Source organism: Malania oleifera, chromosome 10, assembly GCF_029873635.1.
Source record: "Malania oleifera isolate guangnan ecotype guangnan chromosome 10, ASM2987363v1, whole genome shotgun sequence".
Classification (NCBI taxonomy): domain Eukaryota; kingdom Viridiplantae; phylum Streptophyta; class Magnoliopsida; order Santalales; family Ximeniaceae; genus Malania; species Malania oleifera.
In genome coordinates, this window is record NC_080426.1 from 22378119 (window position 1) to 22404063 (window position 25945).

Below are 25945 nucleotides of genomic sequence, written 5' to 3' on the forward strand. Positions count from 1 at the left end.
CTACTTCTCAGTGCATGTCACTCTGTTGATCTGTAATTGAAAAGGGTGGAAGTTGCTTGTTTCATCATTGAAGAATGTATACCTAAAATGCGATACAGATTAGTTGGGTAATCACCATAGTGTCTTGGGTTCCTAGTGTCTGTAAAGTTAGTGGTCCATTTCATTTGGTTCAGTTCTGACGTATGGGTTCAAGCCAAGTCTCATTTTGTGGTGGATTTAGAATTTTAGATGTTATTTTTCCTTGAGAAGTGACATGGCTCTTTCTAATGATATATCATTCTGAGTTATGTGTTATTTTGAAAATTTTCTGCACTGAATCTACTGTACTTCTGTTTAATTATAAATGGATTTTCTTTGTTATTTTTTTTTGATGCTGAAATTTAGACTCAATTAGGTGTTAGAATTTGCGCTGTGTGATCTTATAATGCCTTGGAATATTTTTCTGCCTTTTTAATAAATTTGTGAAAGCCCTAGGGATGTGACATTATTTTTTATGTTTCAAGGAGTAGCTAAAACAGAAGAATCAATGTTTATTGGCTGTCGCTCATTCAAACATGATTCAAATGTCTATTCCGAAATTATACTGGAATGATGGCATTCTCACAGCATGTTATCTTATCAATTGTCAGTCTTCTTCAGTACTTCAAAATTAAACTGTCTTATGTGTGTGTGTGTGTTTCCACCTCCTACTCCCTTTTCTCTTGAGTTGTGTACGTTCTTTTTGGTGTTTTACATGACCATGATACTACTCTTGGTTGAAGAATAAATTTGATCCTTAGTCTATTAAATGTGTCATTTTAGGCTTTCCCCATACTCATAAATGATATCATTGTTTTCAGCCCCACTCTCGTCATCAGTTTATAAGATGCTATCATCTTTGAAAATACTTTCCATATTTTTTTTGAAGCACACTTTATTTGCATCCATTCCTCCTCATCTTTCTTCCTTTTCCTCCTCTTTATTCTCTTGTGCAGGGCCACCTGTAGGATCATGAAGGTGCACAAGTGCATGAGCCTGGTCTTGACCTGTTTAATGGTCCTTCACCATTCTTGTGCTTTGATGACCCTGTCTAAGGTACTACCATTCCTCCCAGTTCTCTATCTAATGATTTAGATCTCTCTACTTGAGAAGGTCAAATCCTATTAAAAAATTTACTTGTTATTTCTCCTTCAGTCCATATTGTTGTTCTATTGTTTTTCTCTCGTCATCGTCTCTTCTGGCATCTTTGCCGGAAGCCATGTTTGATGGGGGTTGGAGGATGTCCATGGGTAAAGAGATTCAAGCCCTTCTTGGTAATCATTCATAATTCATGGAAGCTTGTTCCTGTTGCGCTTGGAATGAAAGTTTTTGCATTGTTGGTTATCGATGTGTTTATGCATTTACTCTAGCTGATGGATCTCTTGAGTGACTGAAAAAGCCAGACTGGTGGCAATGGGATATGCATGAACAAATGACATTGATTATGCAGAGGCCTGCTTTCCAGCAGCTAAGTCTACTTCTAGTTAGATATTGATCTCGATTGCTACTAAGCATCATTTTGCCTTTTTTCTACTTGATGCTAAAAATGCTTTCCTACATGGTGATTTGTAGAAGGTGAATATGAAGCAACCCTTTGGGTTTATTACTAGGGGGGTCTCAACATTTATGTGTGCATTTTGAAGGCTATCTACAGTTTAAAATAGTTATCTTATGCATTGTTTGGAAGTTTAATGAAGATATTTTGAAGCTCAAGATGAAATATTGTCAATATCATCATTCGGCATCTTAAAGTACTTTCGTTGGAAGAATTATTTCAGTTTCCTATGTAGATAATACAGTTATTGCGGGGATGATGCAACGGATGTTTTGATTTAGATGGGTCTTTTCATCTCAGTTTCACACTGAATGTTTGGGAAAATTGCAATACTTTTTAGGATTTGAAGTGGCTTCTTCACTTTAAGGAATCAATTTGTCTTGTAGGAAATATATGTTCGATCTTCTAGGAAAAATTCAATTTATTGGGAGGTAAACCAGTTGATTTAGCTATGGATCCTAATGTATTGGTTGATGAAAGTGACTTGATGGAAGACCAAGAACATTCTTAAGAGGTCAGTATGTAATTGAATTATCTGACATTTAATCAATAGCTCTTTTGCTATAAGCCTATAAGTACAGTGAACCAATTTGTGGATCAGCCTAGGATGCCACATTGGGATACATTTATGTGCATAGAATGATATTCAAATAAGGCTCCAACTCATGGCTTGCTAATACAGTTCTTTGGTGACATATAGCATGTTGGTTTTCAAATTCTGATTGGGCTGTTTCATTATTTGGTTGGAGATATACTACTAGGTGTTTCGCCTTTTTGGGTGTAATCTGATTTCATTATTCTAGTCTGTATGTGGCAGCATGGGTGGACAAAAAAGGGAATATAGAGGCATGGCTTACATTGCTTGTGAATTGATGCAGTTAAAGCGCTTGCTGCAGGAATTTGGTCTTTCTCCTCCGCTTCTGATGAGGCTAGACCAGGAAGCAGTGCCTGTAGCTTCAAACCTTGGAGCGGACTTGAGCATTTTGAAGTTGATTGTCATTTTACGTGCAAGAAACTTGTAAATGGAGATATTTGCACTCCACATGTATCATCTGAGATTGTCTTGCAGATTTAATTTATGAAGGATAAGTTTCTTATGTGACGAGCTTGGGCTTTTTAATATTTAGAGTCCGGGGTGGGGGTGGGGCGTGGGAAAGAGTTTTGTGAATAAGTGAGTAGGCTTGAATGGGTAATCTTGTATATGTTTGTGTGACGGAACCGCACCCCACCCCCCCCCCCCACCCAAAATGCCACAGAACTAAGTGCACAAGAAAGTGAACCTTAGCTAAGGGTTTTACTTTTTTATTTTTATTTTTTTTCAGATCTTTTCTTCTATGCGCTTTTCACCACTTCTTATTTCTTTTCGATTCTTCTCTTTCCGGCTTTTCTTCTCTCTCTGTCAATGCCTGTGCTTGTGTTGTCTTCTCATGAGTATTGTCACTCCTTTCTTGCTGCACATCTCCCCCTTCTTTGTTTCTTTCAGTTTTCCCTTTTTCTTGATTGCGGTCGAATATCCTTTGCATGGCCTTGTACTTTATATATTGAGGAAGAGGACAGTTAATAAACAGGCCCCACCTCCAGTGGCCATTTTTTTAATTTCATTAAAATTAAAATTTGTTTTCTTTATTTTTTTTGTTACTTTGCCAGGTGTTTCTCTCTTCAATGTTATTCTCCACTTTAATACCATGTGGTGTTTCCATTAGGAACTTGGACATTTGGTTTATTAATATGAAATTTGCATTCAGCACTGTTATTTAAATGTTTAGGCTTGGGGTGCAACTTATATGTTATAGAAATGGGTAATTGGCCTTTTGTACTTGCAGACTGGAGACTTTGTGTATCATGAAGTAGCACTGTAAATTACTTTTCTAGGTGGACTTTGTGAGATTTATTTCCAACTGCTGGACTCTAGTGTATCAATTTGGGGAAGGAAAGATCAAGGTAAGCAGTTCTAATTCTTCCTATCCTGACCAAGTAATTGCTAACGTGAAATTCCATTTAGCATGAGGTACTTAGGGTCCATTTAGTTGCGGAAATTTCGTTTTCCATTTTAGTTTTCCATAGTATCACAAAAAAAGAGCTAATTTTCAGTTTTGCAACATTTGTATAAAATAAATGAACAACAATAAAAAGTTTTAACATTATTTGCTTGTGGAGATAGTTTTATTTTCCCTTACTTTTTTTTTTCAAATAGTTACAAAAATGCTGCCTTATTTTCCAATTTTATAACTTTATATAGAAAAGTTGGAAACATCTTTTTTCTTTCTTTAGATTTATAACTTCTTAGTTTACATATGAGAGCAAGGAATTTGGATCTTGGACTTTGATTTGTGTGGATTATATATTAGGTTTCTTCAAATCGACACAAATCCAACTCAAAATCCATGATCCCGTGCATTACCTTGTATAATTTTTTGAAAAATATTAAAACTAGCATTTTTTTTTGGGTTCTGGTAACAAAAAATGAAAAACTATGTTACACAACCAAACAAACTCTTTATTTTGTACCATTTTAATACAAATTATGGAAAACTAAAAAATAAGTTGTTTTTTTTATAAGTCTTTGGATAAATAAAAAATGGAAAATTTTTTCCACAACTAAACGGGCCCTTAACTTCTCCAAGAAGGCATTTTTCGTTTTATTTTATTTTTCATTTTGATCAGTTGTTTTTGAAACAGAAAATCTTCGTGTTGGTTCTTGTTTGTGCAAATCTTCGCTGCAGTATTCTTGTTAAATGATTAGCTTCAATATATTACCAACGAGGGAAAAAGTCATTAAGCCATGCTGCAAGAGAAGCTCATCACCATGATTTACAAACATAGAACTACCAATCAGCGAACCATTCAAATCTATTAAGCCTGAGATTTGACATGGCCTATCTAGCCACACTTACCAGATTTTGTGTGCCATCTAAAAAAAAAAAAATTGATTCCTCATCCTCCAAACATGGTAAACAGGAGAAGGCTGGGATATCTTTGCCTTAATGTTCTTCCTTGAGTTGCTGAGACTAAGTAATCAATTTATTATGTCCTCCCAGCATATTCCTGAAATCTGAATTTCCATATCTGATATCGCCTTTTGCAAAACCTGCAGAGTGTAGCAGCACCCAAAGAACTGGTGATTCCTTGTTACAATATTTTCACAACACAGTCTGCACTTTGAATACACGACTTTGAACTTTTCCCCAAGCAATCATCTTATCAAGAGCAAGTATGATGTAGGACGGTTCTAAGTAGCCCTAGTCCTATGGTTGACCCTCTTTGTAGTGCACACACAATATCACAATCTATGGGAAGAATTGAATTAACCAAGCATGAACATCACAAACATATTCTAATGATCACAAGTTGTTGAGATTTTGAAAACGTATATGATTTGGTTTAAAAGCCCTTTGAATGCTGTTTGGTCACACAAAGTAGGGTCAAATGTGAACCTAACGTAGGCTCTGATACCAATATGATGTAGGGCTACTTAGAACCGTCCTATGTCAAAGTAGTCTATTCTTTGTAGCTAACCAACATATGAAGGCATGCTTTAGTACTGCTTGTTTAATCCACAAGCATTTATACCAACTTTTCTTTGGATGTTTTTCTCTGACAAGTTCCCATGCTGAAGCAAGATTGAATTTGCCAGAACTTGATAGGCTCCAGAGAATATTATCTTCTTGATCTGAATTGGGCAGAAAAGGAATAAGATCTATCATGCTCTGGACATTCTGAGAACTTCTCCACTGCCATAACTAGTTTCTTTCTTGAACCACACTATCCAGAGTTGTTCAGTATCTTTCTCCATAACCATGAATCTCCTGGATTTTCTTTAACTCCCCAGAAACTTTCTTCCATCTTATGTGTGTGTATCCCAATAACCCGAAGGAATTGCTTTGGTTCATATGTATACCGCATCAGCTTCAAAATGTTTACAGCGTTCCATTCAGAAAGTAATTTCAAACCAAGCCCCCCTTCTTCAATAGGTTTACAGATCTTCTTCCACTTCACTTAACAAGATAAAGAATTCCATTCATTACATTTCCATAAGAATGATTTAAACATTCTTTCTAGCTCTATGAGAGCTACTGATTGGGGTTGCCAATAAGAGTGAGCACTCTGTAAAACCATTTTAATTAATTGCACTCTACCAGCATATGTAACAGCATGTGTCTACTTATTTATCCACCTAGCTGTTTGCTCTATCAGAATCTTACACTCCATTCTGCTTATTCTCTTTGAAAATATGAGGAAGCTTTAAATATTTTACTGGTAGTTTACCATCTGAAAATCCGAGAGTTTGAACCATCTGTTGCACCTTGTTTCCATTTAAACCAGAATGATGAAAATTCTGATTTTGAAGAATTACATTTCAGATCAGTAGTAAAAATCCAAGAATTTGAACCATCTGTTGCACCTTGTTTTCATTTAAACCAGAACTAAAGAATCCTGATTTTTGAAGAATTACATTTCGGACCAGTAATCATATGGAATATAGTCAGAATGTTCTTAATACATGTAGGTGAGTGAATATCTCCTTCTACCAGAATTAAAGATCAACAGCAAAGCATTAATTCAGATCAATTGCATTTTGTAACTTGGTTTACAAAGGAATATCTGAAATTCTAACTGAATAGGCTTCATAAATGCTTTGGGAATTTTATTTGTGCTAGACAGGAATATTTTTTTTTTAATTATTATTTTTTTCCGTTGTTCTTGTTGATGATATCAGTCTTATAATTCTTTTATAGGTGTAAAATGCAGTTTTTAAATGCTAAATGCAAGTTCCAACCTTTACTTTGATGCATCATCTGAATTTCAACTCATTTGTAGCAATGTATAAGTAGGGACCAAGGAGTTTTTTTCTCTTCTTATTTTGTTTTTCTTGCTTTTTTATTTTTTAATTGATGAGCTAGTATTGGTCACATCCCGATTTAAAACACACTGGTTTGAAATTTTTAAGTATAGTGGTGATGAGATTGTAGACACCCCAATTTTAATTAGGCTTTTTTGAGGAGATCTCATGTCAAACCCTCTCCCACGCTGCTTGTGGACCCCATACATCTTTGTAGGTTTCACCTTGCTTGTGGATCCCACACATTTTAATGGGCCCCACGTGGCTTGTGAACCCCACATGGCTTTTGGGCCTTGCACATTTTCATGGGCCTCACACGGATTGGGCCTTGCTTGACATATATTTGTAGCCATAGACACCCCAATTTTGACCAGGATGGTCCGAGGAGACCTTGTGTGATAAGAATGACAACTTTGTAAACTGGGAGTAAAAGGTTCCAATTGAGTCTCGGTTTATTTCAAAATTGAGTCCCTTTGACGCTAGTTCAGATTACTATATTCGGTGCACGCTAGCTTGAGTTCCTATAACCCTCACGTGGCTTGTAGGCCCCACATGGCTTATAGGCCCCACATATCTCGCCCCACATGTCTTGTGGGCCCCACACATCTCCATTGGGCTCCGCACAGCTTCTTGGACTCCCATATAAATTCATTATTATTATTATTATTATTATTATTTATCTAATTTGTAAAATGCAAGCATGATATATTCTTTTCATCATTTTTCACCCATGTTTTGTTCCCCTCTTTATCATTAATCCCATGCTATATTCCCTTCATCATTTTTCACCTCATGCTTTGTTCCCCTCTTTATCATTCATCCCATGTTATATTCCCTTCATCATTTTTCACCCCATGCCTTGTTCTCCTCTTTATCATTCATCACATGCTATATTCCCTTTATCAGTTTTCACCCTATGTTTTGTTCCCCTCTTTATCATTCATCCCATGCTATATTCCTTGCATAATTTTTCACCTCATGTTTTGTTTCCCTCATAATTACTCCCTTATATCTTGTTTCCCATGTTTGTCCCAAGTTAAGTCTATAAATAGCATTCTCATTCTAAGCACAAGGTAGCAGTTTTTCTTTGTTATAGGAGAAGATTTCGAATATTGAAGTCTTCTATTGTAAGTTTGTGAAGCTTGTCTCTCTCTTTTTAAGGAGTGAGGTTACGTTCCATTCTTTTAGGAGATCAAGTGGTTGACCGATCCTGTTTCCTACTGGTGCTGGGTCACCCCATCTAAAGAAAGCACTCCTTAGTGTCTCAAGTCAAAGCTCAAGAACCACCCCCGGAAAAACGCTGTAGACTTGCTCTTGTAGACTCACCGATAGGAAAAGAAGACCGGAGGAAAGGAAGACGAGAGGTAAAACTAATAGACTTTCCCTTCCTGGGTTACATTCTAAAGTGTAATAGACGGGGTATGAAGTTGTGAATCAGGGACTCAAACCCAAAGTTAGGTTCAACCTTGAAACTAGACCCTGTTTATCCCTGTGCAAATTGTTTGAACCCTTGAGTCGGTGTGGAACCGGTTTACTGTTTTATTCGGTATGTGATTTTTTTTTTCTTTTTTCCTTTAAACATTTAATAATTCGAAAAACCCATAAAAATTATAACATGCCAAAAAAATCACAAAAATTTTAGAAAAAATTTCAAAAATATTTTCAAACTTTGACTTCTATGAGTTTTGTCTTAATTTTATTTGTGCTATTTTGAAGTTTGGGAAAAATGTTGAAAAATCATAAAAATCACAAAAATGTTTTCACACTTAGAAAAAATCACAAAAACATTTTCAAGGTTCAGGAAATCATTTTTACCCCGAATGAGCCCAAAACCTCCCAATGTTTCAAAAATATTATTTTTTTTCTTGGAAAAATTCTATAAACTTTAGAAGACCTGGGAGTTATTTTTATAAAAACCTATTTTCTCGATTTTCTAATCCCGATGATTGCAAAGAAGGGTGTTGAGCTTTTCGAAGCACGATATGTCCTGGTTTTGAGGGAATATCTATATGTTATTTTTCTTCGGGTATTTGTTTTACAATTTTAAAAACGGGAGTAATTTTAAAGGTTTATTAAATTAATTTTGGGATAATTTTCGATTAATCTGGTACCTTTCGTAAGAGCAGGTGCGTATGGGGTGCGAATACCTTCTTGCGTAACCGTACTCTCGAGTCCGTTTTTGGTAACATAGATCGATTTTACTCTTAATTGGGTAGTAATCAAGTGTTCTAATCACAGTAAAAGGTTAATGGCGACTCCATTTCTATTTTTACCTGAAAATCAAAATAATACTTTTTCATTCGCCTCGTTCTGCCCGAGAACATCGTGATAGCTTGGCGGCCCCGCTGTGGATGCTTGAGAGTCGAGCCAGTGATTAATCGTCGATTATTCCAATTTCAAATATAATGAACTTTTTGAACACCTCTTTTCCTTTTTGTACAAATTGATAAATTTGATGGTGCATAGATGGGTAATTGTGCACATAGTAGTTAGAGGTGCGAGGTGAGCCGAGGCGCAAAGGGTCTTTAAAGCCGAGGCGCGAGGCGAAGGCGCGCGCCTCATGAAGGTGAGGCGCACAATTATTAAAATGGTGTAAAATGTCTATTTGGAGTAACTGATATATGAACGTATGAATATCTAGTAATATTAGAATTTAAAATGCCAAAAAATTCAATTACAAAATTGAAAATTGAGCCCAAAAGCATCAACAATTCAACATAGTTCAACATCAAAAGAAAAGAGTACAAATAAAAAAATAGTAGCTAAATTTCAATAAAAAAAAATAAATATCATGTATTAATTATAATTTATAAACTCACATTAATTAAACTAAATATTACAAATTAAAAAATAGTAGCTAAATTTTAGTAAAAAGAATAAATATTATGTATTAGTTATAATTTATAAACTTGCATTAATTAAACTAAATATTTAATTAGTAATTACATATAAAGAAGAAGAGGAAAAAAAGTAGCCAAATTTCAATAAAAAGAATAAATATTATGTATTAGTTATAATTTATAAACTTACATTAATTAAACTAAATATTACAAATTTAAAAACAGTAGGTAAATTTCAGTAAAAAAAATAATGTATTAGTTATAATTTATAAGCTTAGATTAATTAAAGAAAATATTTAATTTATAAGCTTACATATAAAGAAGAAGAAAAAGAGAAGCAGAAGGCAGCACGCAATAGTCAGCAGCACGCAGCACGCAACAAGCAGGCGGCAGGAAGAAGAAGAAGAAGAAGAAGAAGAAGAAGAAGAAGAAGAGAAGCAGAAGGCAGCAGGCAGCAGGAAGAAGAAGAAGAAGAAGAAGAACTCGCGAGGGCTCCTGCTGGTTGGAAACGAAGTCGCGAAGGGTCGTGCTTCTTCAAAATGTCAAAGACGAACTCACGATCCTGGTTCGAAGCTCGAAGACGAAGTAGCGAAGGCTTCCGGCTGGTTCGAAGGCTCGCAGACGAGCTCACGTTGCTGGTTCGAAGGATCACGAAGGCTCCTGCTAGTTCGAATGTGCAAAACGAACTCATGAAGGGCTTCAAAGGGCCGAGAGGGGCTAGGGGCTATGTTTGTTCGAGTCGAATGAGGGCTACGGGTTTGGCTGTGGCTATTTCTCTACTTTAAATGACTAAAAATTCACAAGGCGCGACTCACTGCGCTTGTCGCCCCAGTGCGCCTCGTCTCGCCTAGTGTTGCCTCTTGCAGGTCGCCTCGCCTCACCTGGTTTGAGGCACAAGCCTCTTCGCTTCACTGCGCCTTGCGCCTAGACGCGCTTTTAACTACTATGATTGTGCATATTAATAACCGTAAGTGTTTGATTTACCTTTTGTGTTTGAATAAGTAGGTAATTGATACTTGTGAATATTTGCCATGTTGAGCATATGATTGGTTGGTAAGCATGTGATTAATTGTATATATTTTCTAACATGTGATGTGTTGCATGTATTCGATTGTGAATAATGAATGGATGAATGTGGGGTAGAGGGTGTAGGCTAAAATGGATGAACTCACACACCTTCACAGCTCTGTACTTGAGCTTTCCCACTTAGGATTAGATAGGGATGTAATAGTGTTTGTCCCTTTGTAGCTTAAGCTTGATGGGACTCGCAAACCGCTTCGCTTAGTGCGAGCTTTGTTTGAACCTCTGCGAGGAAGGATAAAGTTTCAATTTGAGAACCTTTTTGTCTATAGGGATTAGAGCTTAACCACACATGCTTATCCAAAATCCCCTACCTAGGATAGATTCTCGAAGAACCTTGTATATATCCACCCTGGGTTTGTGGGATAGGAACCCCATTCTTCTCCAAGAGATTTTATGGCTATACATATTTTCTTTGAATTGTATGGTAGTATTACTAACATATTACATACATATAGGCATCCCACCCGCTTTAACAAGGTTCCGAGAAAAATCAGGGTTATTCATGGAGGATGCAGTAATTTATTAGGAAATCGAGTCTGTGGTACAGTTATATTCTAAAGATCAACAGAGGCAGTGAGGAGACAGCCTGAACAAAGAGTCAGTGGTGAAGTTATCAGCCAAAGTTTGCATACATACCCGGTCAAACCTCCTAGATGAACTAAAGACTATTTGGAAAGGGTGGACACCGCAACGCCGTTTGGAGTTCTCAAAGTTATACGGCCACATCGGTTTTCTATTGCATATATCGGTGAACCTTCAGAAGGTGAAGGCGTTAGTCGATTTCTAGAAACTCTCGTACACATGCTTCACAGTCAATGGGATAGACATGGTTCCTACAATCGAAGAGTACACGTCACTCCTACATTTGATGAAACAACGGTCACCTTATCAGATCTATACGCCCGATTCTCGAGCTTTCTTGGCAAGAGAATTGCATAATGTTGCGGGAATCAAGATTCAGCGAGCCACAGGTGAAGATGAGAAAATCACTTGGAAGTGCCTGAAGGCACTGTTGGAAGAAGAAGAAGGTAAGGAGACTCAGATGCATTTGGTAGCCCTGGTCATATATGATCTGGTTATATTCCCCAAAGAATTAGGGACCATCGATCAAGCCACCCCTTCTTTTGTGGCACAAGTGAAGAATGAAGTTAATCCAGTCCCAGGTATTTTGGCGGAAACTTTCCAATCCCTCAATAAATGCAGGGGTAAGGGGCAAGAAGGATTGAAGTGTTGTGTTTCTTTGCTCTATGTTTGGTTCGCCAGTTACCTACCAAGCAACCAGGGGAGTACTGCAATACCTTTTCAGCTCTTAGAATTCCCTTAGCGGAGTTTGAAGGGGCTCAGCAGATCGTTCAATAGAGCAAGGTCGTATCGAACGAAAAATTACACAAATTGGGAGATTCGGGACTAATCTGGCAAGCGCCATGGATGAAGTGTTCCAGCATGATATACTGGTGTGGAAACCTCCCATGGGTCCCGTTACTAGGCCCATGGGGAGGAGTGGCATATGCTCCTCTGATGGCTAGGAGGCAAATAGAGGCATCTCAATTTGTGCAAGCAACCCATTGGTTGGCAAAACCAGATTACGCTTATGCAGCAACGGATGCCTAGAATCAGACCAGGAAGTTCACAGTGGCCTGAAAACACGTGCACTTGGTAGACCCAGGTGAGGAAGCAATTGCAATTCAGGAGAGCTACGAGGTATGGCGGGTCAACCGGGTGAACCCTCATTTCGAAGGAACTTTCGGAGCCCTTGCTACTCATGGCCAGTCATCAAAAGATCCACAGTTACAAATGGAGCCACGCTCAAAGAAGGAAACGGTATCAGAAAGTTAGCAGACGGAGCGGGGGAAGGGAATGCTGGTTGCCTTTTACCGTAAGAAAGTCAAACGACCAAAAACTCAGCTCGCGCTATCAGAAAGGAAAGTAGTGACCTTGAGAAAAGAGAGACAGACGCTTTGAGCCGCGCTCGATCAAAAATTCAAGGCGTTGGAAGGCGCAAAGGCTGAAATTGAAGTGAAAACCCTCGGCATACTGTGGATCTTTTGATGACTGGCCATGAGTAGTAAGGGCTCCAAAAGTTTCTTCGAATTGGGGGTTCACCCTATTGACCCGCCATACCTCGTAGCTCTCCTGAATTGCAATTGCTTCCTCACCTGGATCTATCAAGTGCACATGTTTTCAGGCCACTGTGAACTTCCTGATCTGATTCTAGGCATCCGTTGCTGCATAAGTGAAATTTGATTTTGCCAACCTGTGGCTTGGCATAAATTGAGATGTCCCTATTTGACTCCTGGCCATCAGAGGAGCATATGCCAGTCCTCCTCATGGGCCTAGTAATGGGACCCATGGGAGGTTTCCACACTAGTATATCATGCTTGAACACTTCATCCATGGTGCTTGCCAGATTAGTCCTGAATCTTCCAATTTGTGTAATTTTTCGTTCTATACAGCCTTGTTTTATTGAACGATCTGTTGAGCCCCTTCAAACTCCGCTAAGGGAATTATGAGAGCTGAAAAGGTATCGCGGTACTCCATTGGTTGCTTGGTAGGTAACTGGAGAATCAAACATAGAGCAAAGGAACACAACACTTCAATCGTTCTTGCCCCTTACCCCTGCATTTATCGAGGGATCAGAAAGTTTCCGCCAAAATACCTGGGACTGGATTAACTCTATTCTTCACTTGTGCCACAAAAGAAGTGGTGGCTTGATCGATGGTCCCTAATTCTTTGGAGAATATAATTAGATCATATATGACCAGGGCTACCAAATGCATCTGAGTCTCCTTACCTTCTTCTTCTTCCAACAGTGCCTTCAGGCACTTCCAAGTGATTTTCTTGTCTTCTCCTGCGGCTTGTTGAATCTTGATTCTAGCAACATTATGCAATTCTCTTGCCAGGGAAGCTCGAGAATTGGGCGTATAGATCTAATAAGGTGATCTTTGTTTCTTCAAATGTAGGAGTGACGTGTATTTGAAATTGGGGGTGTTCAAAAGGTTCGTTATATTAGAAATTGGGATAATCGAGGATTAATCACTGGCTCGACTCTCAAACATCCCCAGCAGAGTCGCTAAGCTGTCGCGACGTTCTCGGACGGAACGAGGCAAATGAAAAAGTATTATTTTGATTTTCGGGTAAAAATAAAAATGGAGTCGCCACTAATTTTTTAGTGTGGTTAGAACACTTGATTACTACCCAACTAAGGGTAGAATTGATCTGGGTTACCAGAGACGGGCTCGGGAGTACGGTTACGCGAGGGGAAGGTATTCGCACCCTCTACGCGCCCGTTCAAAATTAATAAGCCTTTAAAATTAATAAGCCTTCAAAATTAATAAGCCTTTAAAATTAAGGTAATTAGTCAAAAATTACCCCAAAATTAATTTAATAAGCCTTTAAAATTACTCCCGTTTTAAAATTGTAAAATAAATACCTGAAGAAAAATAACATATAGGTATTCCCTCAAAATCGGGGCATATCGCTCTTTGAAAAGCTCAATGCCCTTCTTTGCAATCATCGGGATCAGAAAATCGAGAAAATAGGTTTTTACAAAAATAACTCCTAGGTCTTTTGAAATTTATAGGATTTTTCTAAGGAAAAATAACATTTTTGAAACATTGGGAGGTTTTGCGCTCGTTTAGGGTAAAAATGATTTCCTGGACCTTGAAAATGTTTTTTTGATTTTTTCTAAGTGTGAAAACATTTTTGTGATTTTTTTGATTTTTCAATATTTTTACTGAACTTCAAAATAGTACAAGTAAAATAAAGACAAAACTCATAGAAGTCAAAATTTTAAAATATTTTTGAAATTTTTTCTAAAACTTTTGTGATTTTTCTGGCATGTTATGATTTTTTTATGGGTTTTTCGAATTATTAAATGTTTAAAGAAAAAAAAAAATCACGTACCAAATTAAATAGTAAATTAGTTCTATACCAACTCAAGGGTTTAAACAGTTCGTAGAGGGATAGTTTAGGTTCAAGGTTGATCCTAATTTTGGGTTCGAGTCCCGATTCACAACTTCATACCTCGTTTATTACACTTTAGAATGTTACCCAGGAAGGGAAAATCTATTAATTTTACCTCTCGTCTTCCTCTTCTTGGGTCTTCTTTTCTTATCGATGAGTTTACAGGGGCCAGTCTACAGCGTCTTTCTGGGGGTGGTTCTTGAGCTCTGACTTGAGGCACTACGGAGTACTTTCTTTAGATGGGGTGACCCGACACCGGTAGAAAACGAGATCGGTCGACCACTTGATCTCCTGAGAGAATGGAACGTAATCTCACTCCTTACTCACAAAGAGAGAGAAAAGCTTCACAAACTTACAATAGAAAACTTCAATATTCGAAATCTTCTCATACAACAAAGAAAAACTCCTACCTTATGTTTAGAATGTGAAGACTATTTATAAACTTAACTTCGGGCAAACATGGGAAACAAGACATAAAGGAGTAATTATGGGGAGAACAAAACATGGGGTAAAAAATGATGAAAGGAATATAGCATGAGATAAATGATAAAGAGAGGAACAAAGTATGGGGTGAAAAATGATGAAAGGAATATAGCATGGGATGAATGATAAAGAGGAGAACAAGGCATGCGGTGAAGAATGATGAAGGAAATATAGCATGAAATGAATGATAAAAAGAGGAATAAAGTATGGGGTGAAAAATGACGAAGAGAATATAACATGAGATGAATGATAAAGAGGGGAACAAGACATGAGGTGAAGAATGATGAAGGAAATATAACATGGGATGAATAATAATGAGGAGAACAAAGCACGAGGTGAAAAATGATGAAGGGAATATAGCATTCTTGCATTTTACAGATTAAATAAATAATAGAAATAAAATAATAATAATAATAATGATAAAATAAATATACAGGGGTCCAAGAAGTCGTGCGGAACCCAATGGAGATGTGTGGGACCTACAAGCTGCGTGAGGGTTATAGGAACCTGAGCTAGCGTGCACTGGATGTAGGAATCTGAGGTAGCGTACTAAGCGAGGTAACGTGCACTGGATGTAAGAATTTGAGTTAATGTATTGGGAGATGTGGGGCCCACAAGTCATGTGGGGCCTACAAGCTGTGTGAGGGTTATCGGAACTTGAGTTAGATAGAATCGGATGTAGGAATCCGAGCTAGTGTACTAAAGGAGGTAACGTGCACCGGATATAGGAATTCTAACTAATGTACCAGGAGATGTGGGACCCACAGATCATGTGGGGTCCAATGGAGATATGTGGGGCCCACAAACCATGTGGAGTCTACAAGCCATGTGAGAGTTATAGGAACCTGAGTTAGCATGCACCGGATGTAGGAATCCGAGTTAGCGTACGAGAGGGTAATTGGCACTGGATGTAGGAATCCGAACTAACGTACCAGGAGATTCCCAATGGAGATATGTGGGGCCCACAAGCCATGTGAAGCTTACATGCCGCGTGAGGGTTATAGGAACCCGAGTTAGCGTGCATTGGATGTAGGAATCCGAACTAGCGTATTAAAGGAGGTAATGTGCACCGGATGTAGGAATTTGAGTCAGCGTATTAAAGGAAGTAACGTATACCGGATGTAGGAATCTGAGCTAACATACCAAGATATGTGGGGCCTAATGGAGATATGTGGGACCCAAAAGTCATGTGGGGCCTACAACCGCATGAGGGTTATAGGAACCCAAGCTAGCGTGCACCGGATATAGTAATCCAAGTTAGCGTCAATGGGACTCAATTTTGAAATAAAACAGGACTCATTTGGGACCTTCTTCTCCCAGTTTACAAAGTCGTCATTCTTATCACACGGGGTCTCCTCGGACCGTCCTTGTCAAAATTGAGGTGTCTATGGCTAAAAATATATGTCAAGCACAGCCCAATCCGTGTGGGGCCCATGAAGATGTGCGTAGCCCACGAGCCATGTGGGGTGCATGGGGCCCATTAAAATGTGTGGGGTCCACAAGCAGGGTGAGACCTACAAAGATGTGTGGGGTCCATGAGTGGCGTGGGACCTACAAAGATATGTGGGGTCCACAAGTAGCATGGGACCTACAAAGATGTGTGGAGTTTACAAGCGGTGTGGGAGAGGGTTTGACACGAGGTCTCCTTGGAAAGGCCTGGTTAAAATTGGGGTTTCTACAGAGATCATTCAAATCCATCTTGAAGTGCGCACGCATGCACACATGTTTCATTTGCACAGTACTGTTCCCTTTGGATATTCGTTTGTAGTTTTTAACATTAAAGTGGTTATGATTTTCTTGTCATTGATAGCTCAAATGCTGTTGTCGTTGTGAACTAACCCATTTAGAAGGGATGGAAATGAGTGAATTGCAATGCTATTGGGAATATCCCTGTTGGCCAGTAAGTAGTGCTTCTTGTTTCCTCTTTTATTTTATTTTATTTTATTTTTTTGTAGTATGCCGTTTTAGTACATTATGAGCAAAATTCTCATGTTCTTTTCTCAGTTTACATGACATGTTCTTATTCAGAAACCAGATAAAAGGAACTGAGGGACTTGTTCTTATAATGATCTGAGGAACTTTATCTTTACCCTTTTGTATCTTTTTGTGTGGGGGTTCCTACTTGTATATCTCGTTCCACAAAATATCATCTCATTTGCATTGTCATTAGTTTAAGATAACCTTTTCTGCGATGGAGGAATGCAATGGTTAGCCTATTTGGTCAGTTGCCCTTGTTTCAATAGCCATGTCATATTCTTCTAGAACATACAAACAGGAAACCAGTAAACAAAGGTTTATGTGGTTTTTGCCCCCAAATTATGAAGTAAAAAAAGAGCCGTAACCCCCGGCCCTCGCCTGACCAGAACTAATCGATTAGACGGGGATATCACTGTTGTTGCTTCTTGCCTCTTTTTTTTATTTTATTTTTATTTTTTTGTAGATGCCATTTTAGTACCTTAGAGAGATGATGTTCTGGAGGCCTTTTATATTTGTAATGATCTGAGGAACTTTATCTTTACCCTTTTGTATCTTTTTGTGTGGGGGTCCCTACTTGTGTCTCGTTCCACAAAATATCATCTCATTTGCATTGTATTAGTTTAAGATAACCTCTTTCTGCGATGGAGGAATGCAATTGTCAGCCTATTTGGTCAGTTGCCCTTGTTTCAATAGCCATGTCATATTCTTCTAGAACATATAAACAGGAAACCAGTAAACAAAGGTTTATGTGGTTTTTGCCCCCAAATTATGAAGTAAAAAAAGGAACTCCGAACAGATGGAGGGGTGTTGCTTGCAGGTTTCAATGGAGATTCTGGAGGCCCACTGTGAACCCTGAATTTCCCATTTCGTTTTTTTATTTTTTTCCTGACCAAAAATTATCAACCTCTGTCGATGTCTATTTTTTTAGGAAGGCGGCCTGCCTGCCTCTTGGAATCTCCCTTTGGCCCTTAAGTCGTGCTTCTTTGTTTCCTTGCTTTTCTTTTCTGTCCTTTTATTTTTATGTTTTGTCGTCTGCCCTTTTCGGTACATATGAGCACGGTTTGCTGTTCTTTCTCCGTTTTACATGACATGTTCTTCTTCCGCCACCCGATTCTCCAAGGAACTGAGGGCCTGGTTCTTATACTGCTCTGCGGCACTTTTCTTTCCCCTTTTGTCTTCTTTTTGGTGGCGGTCCCTCCTTGTGTCTCCGTTCCACAACCTCTCATCTCTTTGCCTTGATCTTCGTTTACATACCTTTTCGGCGCTTGGCAGGAATGCAATTGTCAGTCTCTTTGGTCAGTGCCCTTGTTTTCAATCGCCATGTCCCTATTCTTCTAGACCATCTAAACCGGCCCCCCGTACCCCCGGTTTCTGTGGTTTTGCCCCCAAATTATGACGTGACCACCCCGGACCTTCGCCCTCGCTGGAGAGGGTGTTGCTTGCCGGGTTTCCATGGCGATTTTTGGCGCGGGCCCCCTGTGCCCTGCCTTTCCCCACTTCGTTTTTTTATTTTTTTCCTGACCAAAAATAATCAACCTCTGCGATTGTCTCTTTTTTCTGGCATACTGGGAGGCCTCATGCAAGCCGCCCCACCTGCAGCTTCGCCTCCCTCTTGCGGCCGCTCTCCTGCCGCCATGGGGATAAGGGATGCGTGGTGATTTTTTTAGGAAGCAATCGACGCTTTTTGGTTAAACTATGGGCGGCACCCTCGGGGTTGGCTCCCCGCGCCGAGCTGTAGCGCCAGGGGCCGGCCTTCCGGTCCCCGTTTCTTTGCTGGACCCCCTTTTTTTTCCCTTGTTTTTCGCTCCTTCCGGGTCTCCCCCCCCTTTGTGGCCGCCCGGCTCTACCTGTCCTTGTTCCGCTGTGTGTTGGTTTCCCGTTCTTCCTCCCGGCTTCTGGAGCTATGGAGGCTGGCTGCGGCCCTCGAGAAGTTGGTTTCGTGAATGCCTTTTTTCCCTCAATTTTCCTTGAGGCTCTCCCTCGGCTATTCCCTAGTCTTTTCCCCAGTGGTCCTGGGTCCTTCCGGCCGCTCTCTACCCCTGACCACTGGGCGTTTGGCCCGGCGCTCTCGCCTCTTTACTTCCCCTCGCTTGGTTTGCTTCCGGGGCTTCTTCGTCACCTTGCCTTGTCTGCTGCCGCGCTCTGGCTGTCGTGTGCTGCCTGTCCCGGTTGTGCTCCCCCCCCCCCTGTGCTACCAGGGGATTCCCCCTGTGTTTGGTCTTCGGTTGTCCTGCTTTTGGGTCCGGGCCGGTGGTCTACTACGTCCATAGGCATTAATCCCCTCTGCTCCCCCTGCTGTCCTGTTGGCACTGACTACTGCGCGCCTGTCCTGCGCGCCCGTCTCTGCTGCTTCCAACCCTTGGCCCCCAGGAAATCTGGTGCCGGCCCCCCCCCGTCCTCCTCACTGGCAGCTGTGCCGGAGCGGCCGCGGCTCTCGCCCCTCCTGGGTTTCCCCTGCCGGTCTCTGGGCCGTCGGTGCTTGTCGTGCCCCGCCGGTGACTGTCGGCGCTGCCCCTGCCCGCCACCGATGCCGTCTGGCTCCTCGTTGCTTGTCCCCATAACTTTGCTGCTTTTGGTGGCCGTTTGGCACTGCCCTCTCCCGCTTGTCTCTCTGTGCCTGGCCCCTTGGCTTCTTGTCGTTCGCGGGCCGGGCCCCTCGGGCTCCCCTTCCCGGTCACCCCTCCGGGGGTCTTCGCAACTAGCGGTGGGTCTCTTCCCGCAGGCTCCTCGCATGGCAAGTCCCGGCCCGCTTCCCCCGCTTACTGGTGGTGAATGGCGGTCCTCAGCGCCCCGACGGTCGGGCTTTCCCGCTGCTACATGGTCGCCCTCTTTTCGTAGCACGGGCGCCCCGGCGTCAGCGCTCCTCTGACCCCCCCCTGCCGGCTGGGGACACCTGCAGGTTCCGCCGGCCTCTGCAAGACATGACTGGATGGGACCGGGCCTCTAAATTATGTCTCTGTGGCCCGCTTTGGTGCTCCCCCCCAAGCCCCGCTCTCGGACTCGGCATTGTAGCCCTGATTGTGCCCTTTGGTCCCTCCCTAGTCTGCGTGTCTCTGTTGTGTGGTTGTGCGGCGCGCGGCTGGTGCTGTTTGACCCTCATCACTCTTGTTTCCTCCGCCCTTCGCGTTTCTGTGTGCGCCTTCCCCTTTGGTGGCATTTCCCCCCCCTCCGCCCCGCACCCCCTCGTCTCTTAGCTCCCCTCCCCTTCGTCCCTTGCCTCACGTGCTGGGTTGGGGATGGATGGTGTCGGTGTTCCCCCCTTTTAGCCGTGCCTAGCCGAGTTTTTTCACGTTCCCTCTACACAACATCCCACAGCTCCAGTGGTCCTTGCCCTTTGCTACCCCCTTCCCCTCTTCCCCCTCTCCCCGTTAGTTTCCAATAGGTCTCTTGCCCATTTCTCCTCCGTGCTTCTCTTTCTTCCTTTTCCTTTTGCTAGCCCACGTGCGGCGATCCGTTGGGCTGGCCAGCCTGTCACCTTAGCCTGCAAACTGGGAGATCTGCAATCTGGGGAAAACTAGGAAAGATAAATCTGAATTCTATGGTGTTGGATTGATGATGTGTTATTGTCCCTTTCTCCTATTGGATTTTGGTTGATTGAGGTCCCAAAAACAAGTTTACTGTTATTTTATTTTTCTTAGTTGCATGTTAACAGCAGTAACCTCTCATCTTTGAACTATCAATGATGAAAGCGCCCATTCATTTGTGTTTGTAAAATTGCAAAATCTGGGTTGCAATGAAATTATTTCTATCCGAGGCCTTGAGAATTTTGGCATGGTTATCTGTATATCAAAATAAAGCAATTAAGTATTTCAATTTTCATGCTCTTCCTCCTATCGACCAATTAATTCCACTCCATCAATTCTCTATGTTGATATTTCCATCTTTTGGTTATATTCTTGAAAGAAAATTTATTTCAAATGTTGTGACCAAGGTTTTGAGTCGCTATGAAAGTCTATTTATGTTCCGAGTTGGGAATGGAAGCTCAACTTCACCATGGTTCGATGCTTGACTTGGTGAAAGCCTCCGGCAAATTGACTGTTTAATTGCCCCTTTGGCTCGAGATATTGTCCTGAAAATCTAGTTGATTTTCCCTTTGCTTCTTGTAGTGTGTGCTACACTCTTGGGTGCTTGGAAAAATGCAGACCCTTATCTCAAGAACCAAAACTTTATTGAAGTTTACTTTTTCTATATTTAATATTCATATAATTTTTTCTTCCTAAAGTTACTCTTTATACACCAGGTGCTTCAATTTTTATGTTCAATTAGGGCAAACATAATTTAAAAAAAAAAAAACACTTATGCATCTTAAACATTATTCTAGAAGTGACTAATATTTGATTTTTATAACTTAAGATAGTTGAATTAATTTTTTTATTTTTAAATTGTTACAATTCAATAAAAATATGATTTAGTTTTGAATTAAAATTATAATGCCTAGAGAAGTTTATTTGTTGAAAAATTAAGTTGCATTTTATTTGTTGAACAAAATGAGATAGGAATAGAAAAAAATTATAAATGAATATAATAATTCACTATAAAAAAAATCATTTACCCAAGTGCACATATTGTTCCCCCATTTTATTGAATATGGAATAGAATAGAGATAAAACCTTTTTTTTTTTTTTTGATAAAATATGAGAATAATTATTTTTAACCTACTCCATGTTATGAATAATAAAAAAATTGCATTATCATTTCTTTCACAATAAAAATAGATGGTCCATTTTAATTGTGGAAAATAATTTTTTATTTTTTAAAATAATTATGAAAATTTTAGCTCATGTTAAAAATTTGTAGGATTCATATTAAAATGGTAGAAAATAAAGAATATTTATAAATGTGTAAAATAATCTTTCAATTTTTTAATATTTTAAAGTAATGACAAAAAAGTTATTTTCAAAATTTATATAAGGTAATGTTGAATTTGAATGTTTAAGGATTTAGAAGAAACACTATAGTCTACATACTTTCCATATAAATTAAAGTTTAAGATTCAAATTGTATTTTTCCATATGTAAATTAAGAGTTAAATTTTTTTAAAAAAATAAAAGATGTTTTTTTTTTTTTCTATACAAAATTAGGAAATTAGAAAACAATGTTATATTTTTTGTAATTACTTAAAAAAAATACAAATAAAACTATTTTCATCAAGAAAATAGTGTCAAACTTATTTATTGTTATTTATTTTTTTCATACAAATATTATATAAAAAAAGATAAGTAAATTTTTTTTGGTACTTTTTAGAATCTAAAATAAAAAATAAAAAAAATATTCCAACTAATAAATGGGCTTTATAAATTTCTAAAAATTATTAAATTGTTATATTATGTAAATTTTGTTCATAAAATAAAGATTTTGAGAGTAAAACAACCTTGCAATAATTTAAATAAAAATTAAAAATTAAAAATTTTGGGTTTTTCATTTTTCTTTGTAAGTATTATCATTGACAAGTGTCCCAATAAATACAGTTTGTCTATTTTTGTTTTAAACCAAATAAGAACCTCAAGATCATTAAAAATAAATTTTTATTTTTAAAATTTAAAACTGTAACAAAAATATCATTCTACTTTTTATTTTCTAAGATATATATAAAATTCATTAAATGATAAAAAAGTTTTTTTTAAAAAAATATATAATATTTTAAGATAAGAAATAATAAGAACACATCTTTAATTGTTTTTAAAAGTAAATATTAAAAATAAAAATTAAGAGCTAAACTCTTTTTGGGAAGTAAATATTAACTCTCCACAACCACAAGCAGCAGTGTAGCGCAGCCATGTATATAAATTATTTACTATACATTTTTATTTTTCCTGGTACATACGCAACTTGCAATGAACGGTGGAGATCTCTCCCTACCCCAGGAGAAGTGCAGAGAATTCTAGAGCCCGCCAGTGAAGTAGAGACGCTCTCCCATCAACGGGATGGTCGCCGGACCCACCGTGATTGCCCTGAAAGGATTGCCGGCGGTGCAGCTCTCGTAGTCTCGCCTTGACACTTCCATCACGTTGTGTAATTCCGATTCAAAGTCGAAAACTGCACTTCTAAAAAAATAAAAAATAAAAATTGGGAATATGGAAACAAAAAAGGGAAAATGAGAGGACACCGCATAAAAAGGAAGCAAAATTTATGGTGCTTGCTTAAGGAAAATAAAATTAGAGAAGGGAAAATCATCATCATCCTCCTCACGATTCACCCAAACTTTTCCCAATAAAATTTGGGTGTTTAGTTGAGCAAAAGAAAACAGAGAAAAAAACATAATAATTTATCACATTTTCTTTCCCCCATTTTCATGGTTGCCAAACAGAGGCAGACTGAGATGGAGAATGAGTGTTACCGAGAGAATCGCCGACTCGGAAGAAGTGAGAAGAAGACCAGTCATTGTAGAAATCAGGGTACGGCGGGATGGACCAAACAGAGTCTCCCACCCTGAAATTTTCCATTCCCCTGCATAAACTGCCGCTCAACACTACACCCAATGCTGCGATCACAAGCACCGGCGTCATCATTGCCGGCGTAGAATTGAAACAGGGGATTGTGTTGGATTTGGAGGGTTCTGAGATGAGGTAGATTGAAGATGAAGGGTCTGGGCGGATGATGATTATAAGGAGATGTATCGTTTGGCTTCATAAGGAATTAATATGACGCATTTACTCATTCATCTTTAACTTTAATTGGCCCATTTATGCAACCTAGTGTGAGAAGCTAGAACTCCAGAATGCTAGAAGATTATCAAGGAGCTTTTGAAATCATTTCAGGGCTTAGAGTTTTAGCCACAAAGCCATTAGATTATATATTTGATTAGGCTGACTAAGAATAAGTATAAAAATTAAATTGGATAAAAAGACACTTACCTCCTTAAAATTTATTAAAAAGATAGAAATATGTTTCAAAAATGTCATAAACTTTATCTAAAATTTCAAAAATATTACAGACTTTCTCTAAAAAGTGTAAAAAAGATACAAATCTCTCCTCAAATGATATAATGAGAGATTTATAAAAGAGGTTATTATTTTTTTTACCAAATCTCAAGAAATGGCAATATCTTTCACTCAATTAAATTTATATTTAAAAAATCTTGAATAGTAATTAAAAAAAAATTTATTATCTAAATTTATCAAAACAATGGAGGCAATATGATTATGAAATATCCCTTCATAATATTTAAAAATAATAATATAAAAATATAATATTCAAATAAATACCGTCATATTATGAAAATTTGAATGTTTTTATATATTGTAACACATGGAAATAATCAAGAGTATTTTTTATAATTTACTAAAATTATGATAATAATTTTAAGATGTGGTCATTTTATTAAAATTATGGTGATGTTTCTATGTTGAACCACATACTAACATTTTTTAGAATCCTATCTTGTGACCAAGAAAGAATAATTTTCCCTATGCATCTCATTCCTGAAATTATGATAGCATGGAAATGTAATATTATTATATAAAAATATAGTAATGTAGGTAAATACACTATTGTATTATACTATAACATATTATAAAATTAAAATAAATAGCTAGATATGTGTAACGACTCTAGACCCAACTCCGGCGAAGTATTGTCCACTTTGGCCCACTGACCACATTCGATGTGAGACTATGACAAGCTTTCTCGTCCAATCTTTGACGTCTTCTTCAGCGTGATTTCCCTAATACACATCCGGTGTGAGTTTGTAATCTCAATTGTCCGATTTTTGACATCCTTGTCAGCGTGATCTCTTTAGTACACATTCGATATAAGATCGTGACATGCCCTCTCCTTCGATCTCTGACATCCTTATTAAAGTGGCTTGCACCTTTGTATATGATCTACTCACATTATTTTACCCCTAAAACAGATCCACTCACATGATAGTATCCCGAAGGAGACTCTTATACTAAATATAACGGCCCTAGACCCAACTACGATGAAGTATTGTCCGTTTTACTCCACTGCTCGTAAGTTTATCCTATAAATGGTGTCTCACTTAGTTGGAGCTCGAACCCTCCTTATAAGACCAAGATCTCCCTAACTCTCGACGTAATTTAAAAATGTTTGACACTTCTTAAAAATTATAGATACCGACAAATATCATGTTGACAATGTTGTAATTAATGTCTTAAAACTTCACTTTTAGTGAAATCTTTGAAATAAAATTAACATTTTTTTTTTTGTAATGAATATTTTTGTCATTTTTTATTCTTTTACAATTTTCATTAATAGTTATCAAATTGTTATATGTATATGTGTACATATTCTATACATTGGAATTAGTAATCCTCAACTTTTAACCTTTTTAATGTAGATTTTTATACATTAGACAAGAAATTTTATATTGTATATTTAATTTTAACATATTTTTTAATACTTTTAATAAATTCTTGCTATAATCTTCTTTTTTTATACACAAAAAATTTAAATACGATAATAAAAATAAATATAATTTCCAAATTTTAAATTATGATATAAGAAATTAATTTACTTTTTAAAAATATGTGTATACATATATTTGGTATAACATTTAATTATTTTTTGGATTTGGGAAATCAAATAAATGAGTTTATCACTATTCAAGGAAAAGCATTAGTAGAGAGTGGACAGTGGAGGTGTTTTATTTCGATTTTATTAATTTTTATTGGATCTTTTCCTTGCCAAGTGGCACAAATTTTTTTGTTTTAATGTCATAATATATATATATATCATGGAAACTGAACGAAAAACCTCCCATAAAAATATGGGTAAAATACTTCCGTTGCCGGGACTTGAACCCGGGTCTCTCGGGTGAGAGCCGAGTATCCTAACCACCTAGACTACAACGGATGTGCTTCTGAGTGGTGGCTAACTTATAGAACTTGAATTGTTGTGAAAAGTGGGGTTTGAGACCTGCTTCCCCCCGGCGGTGATAGTATCCTGAAATTGTCGACATGTACAAGAGTTGTATTTTTATAATTTTATTGCCATTGAGTTTGAGTAAGATATTGTTTTATGTACTTTTGTTGAATAAAAATATATTTTTTATAAATTAATAACATAAAATCAAATTTTAAGTCCTATTAAGTGGGGTCAGTTATATAAAATTGTTTTTTTATCAATTTATGTGATTATGGACTGTATGAGCTCCATACAACTCCAATAGGCCTCACACGGTCTTGTAAGCCCTACATAATTTCGAGACTCATATGAATCTTACAA

At 38.2% G+C, this 25945-nt stretch overlaps 2 protein-coding genes and 1 non-coding gene across 11 annotated transcripts in view; 1 reads left to right on the plus strand and 2 right to left on the minus strand.

Annotated features, from left to right (window-relative positions):
• The window catches only part of LOC131165282 (pentatricopeptide repeat-containing protein At2g26790, mitochondrial), a 31886-nt gene extending 11314 nt beyond the window's left edge, over positions 1-20572 (plus strand). For 2 of the 9 annotated variants that reach the window (XM_058122930.1, XM_058122935.1), the window contains exons 3-4: positions 975-1074; positions 20196-20572. The gene's annotated coding sequence lies outside the window, so the exon portion shown is untranslated. Of the gene's footprint in view, positions 1-974; positions 1075-1959; positions 2088-2451; positions 2553-3396; positions 3515-16592; positions 16687-20195 lie in introns of those variants that run through there. The other 7 variants (XM_058122927.1, XM_058122931.1, XM_058122929.1 and 4 more) reach the window with 6 other exon arrangements.
• Positions 20573-22640: 2068 nt separating this feature from the next.
• On the minus strand, positions 22641-23265 carry LOC131166545 (mavicyanin-like). The gene is made up of 2 exons (XM_058125136.1): positions 23097-23265; positions 22641-22795 (listed from the first exon to the last, which is right to left on the minus strand). Exons 1-2 carry the CDS (start codon positions 23263-23265, stop codon positions 22641-22643), a joined length of 324 nt encoding a protein of 107 aa, XP_057981119.1.
• Positions 23266-25500: 2235 nt separating this feature from the next.
• TRNAE-CUC (transfer RNA glutamic acid (anticodon CUC)) lies at positions 25501-25573 on the minus strand. The gene has a single exon. It is a non-coding gene; the product is annotated as a tRNA-Glu (tRNA).
• Between the last annotated feature and the right edge of the window lie 372 nt (positions 25574-25945).

Excerpts from the sequence above, each read along its gene's own strand:
- LOC131166545 (XM_058125136.1), bottom strand. The coding sequence starts at position 23,265 with ATGACGCCGGTGCTTGTGATCGCAGCATTGGGTGTAGTGTTGAGCGGC. Across the intron at positions 22,796-23,096 it reads CCGAGTCGGCGATTCTCTCG|TTTTCGACTTTGAATCGGAA; the intron begins GTAACACTCATT and ends TTAGAAGTGCAG.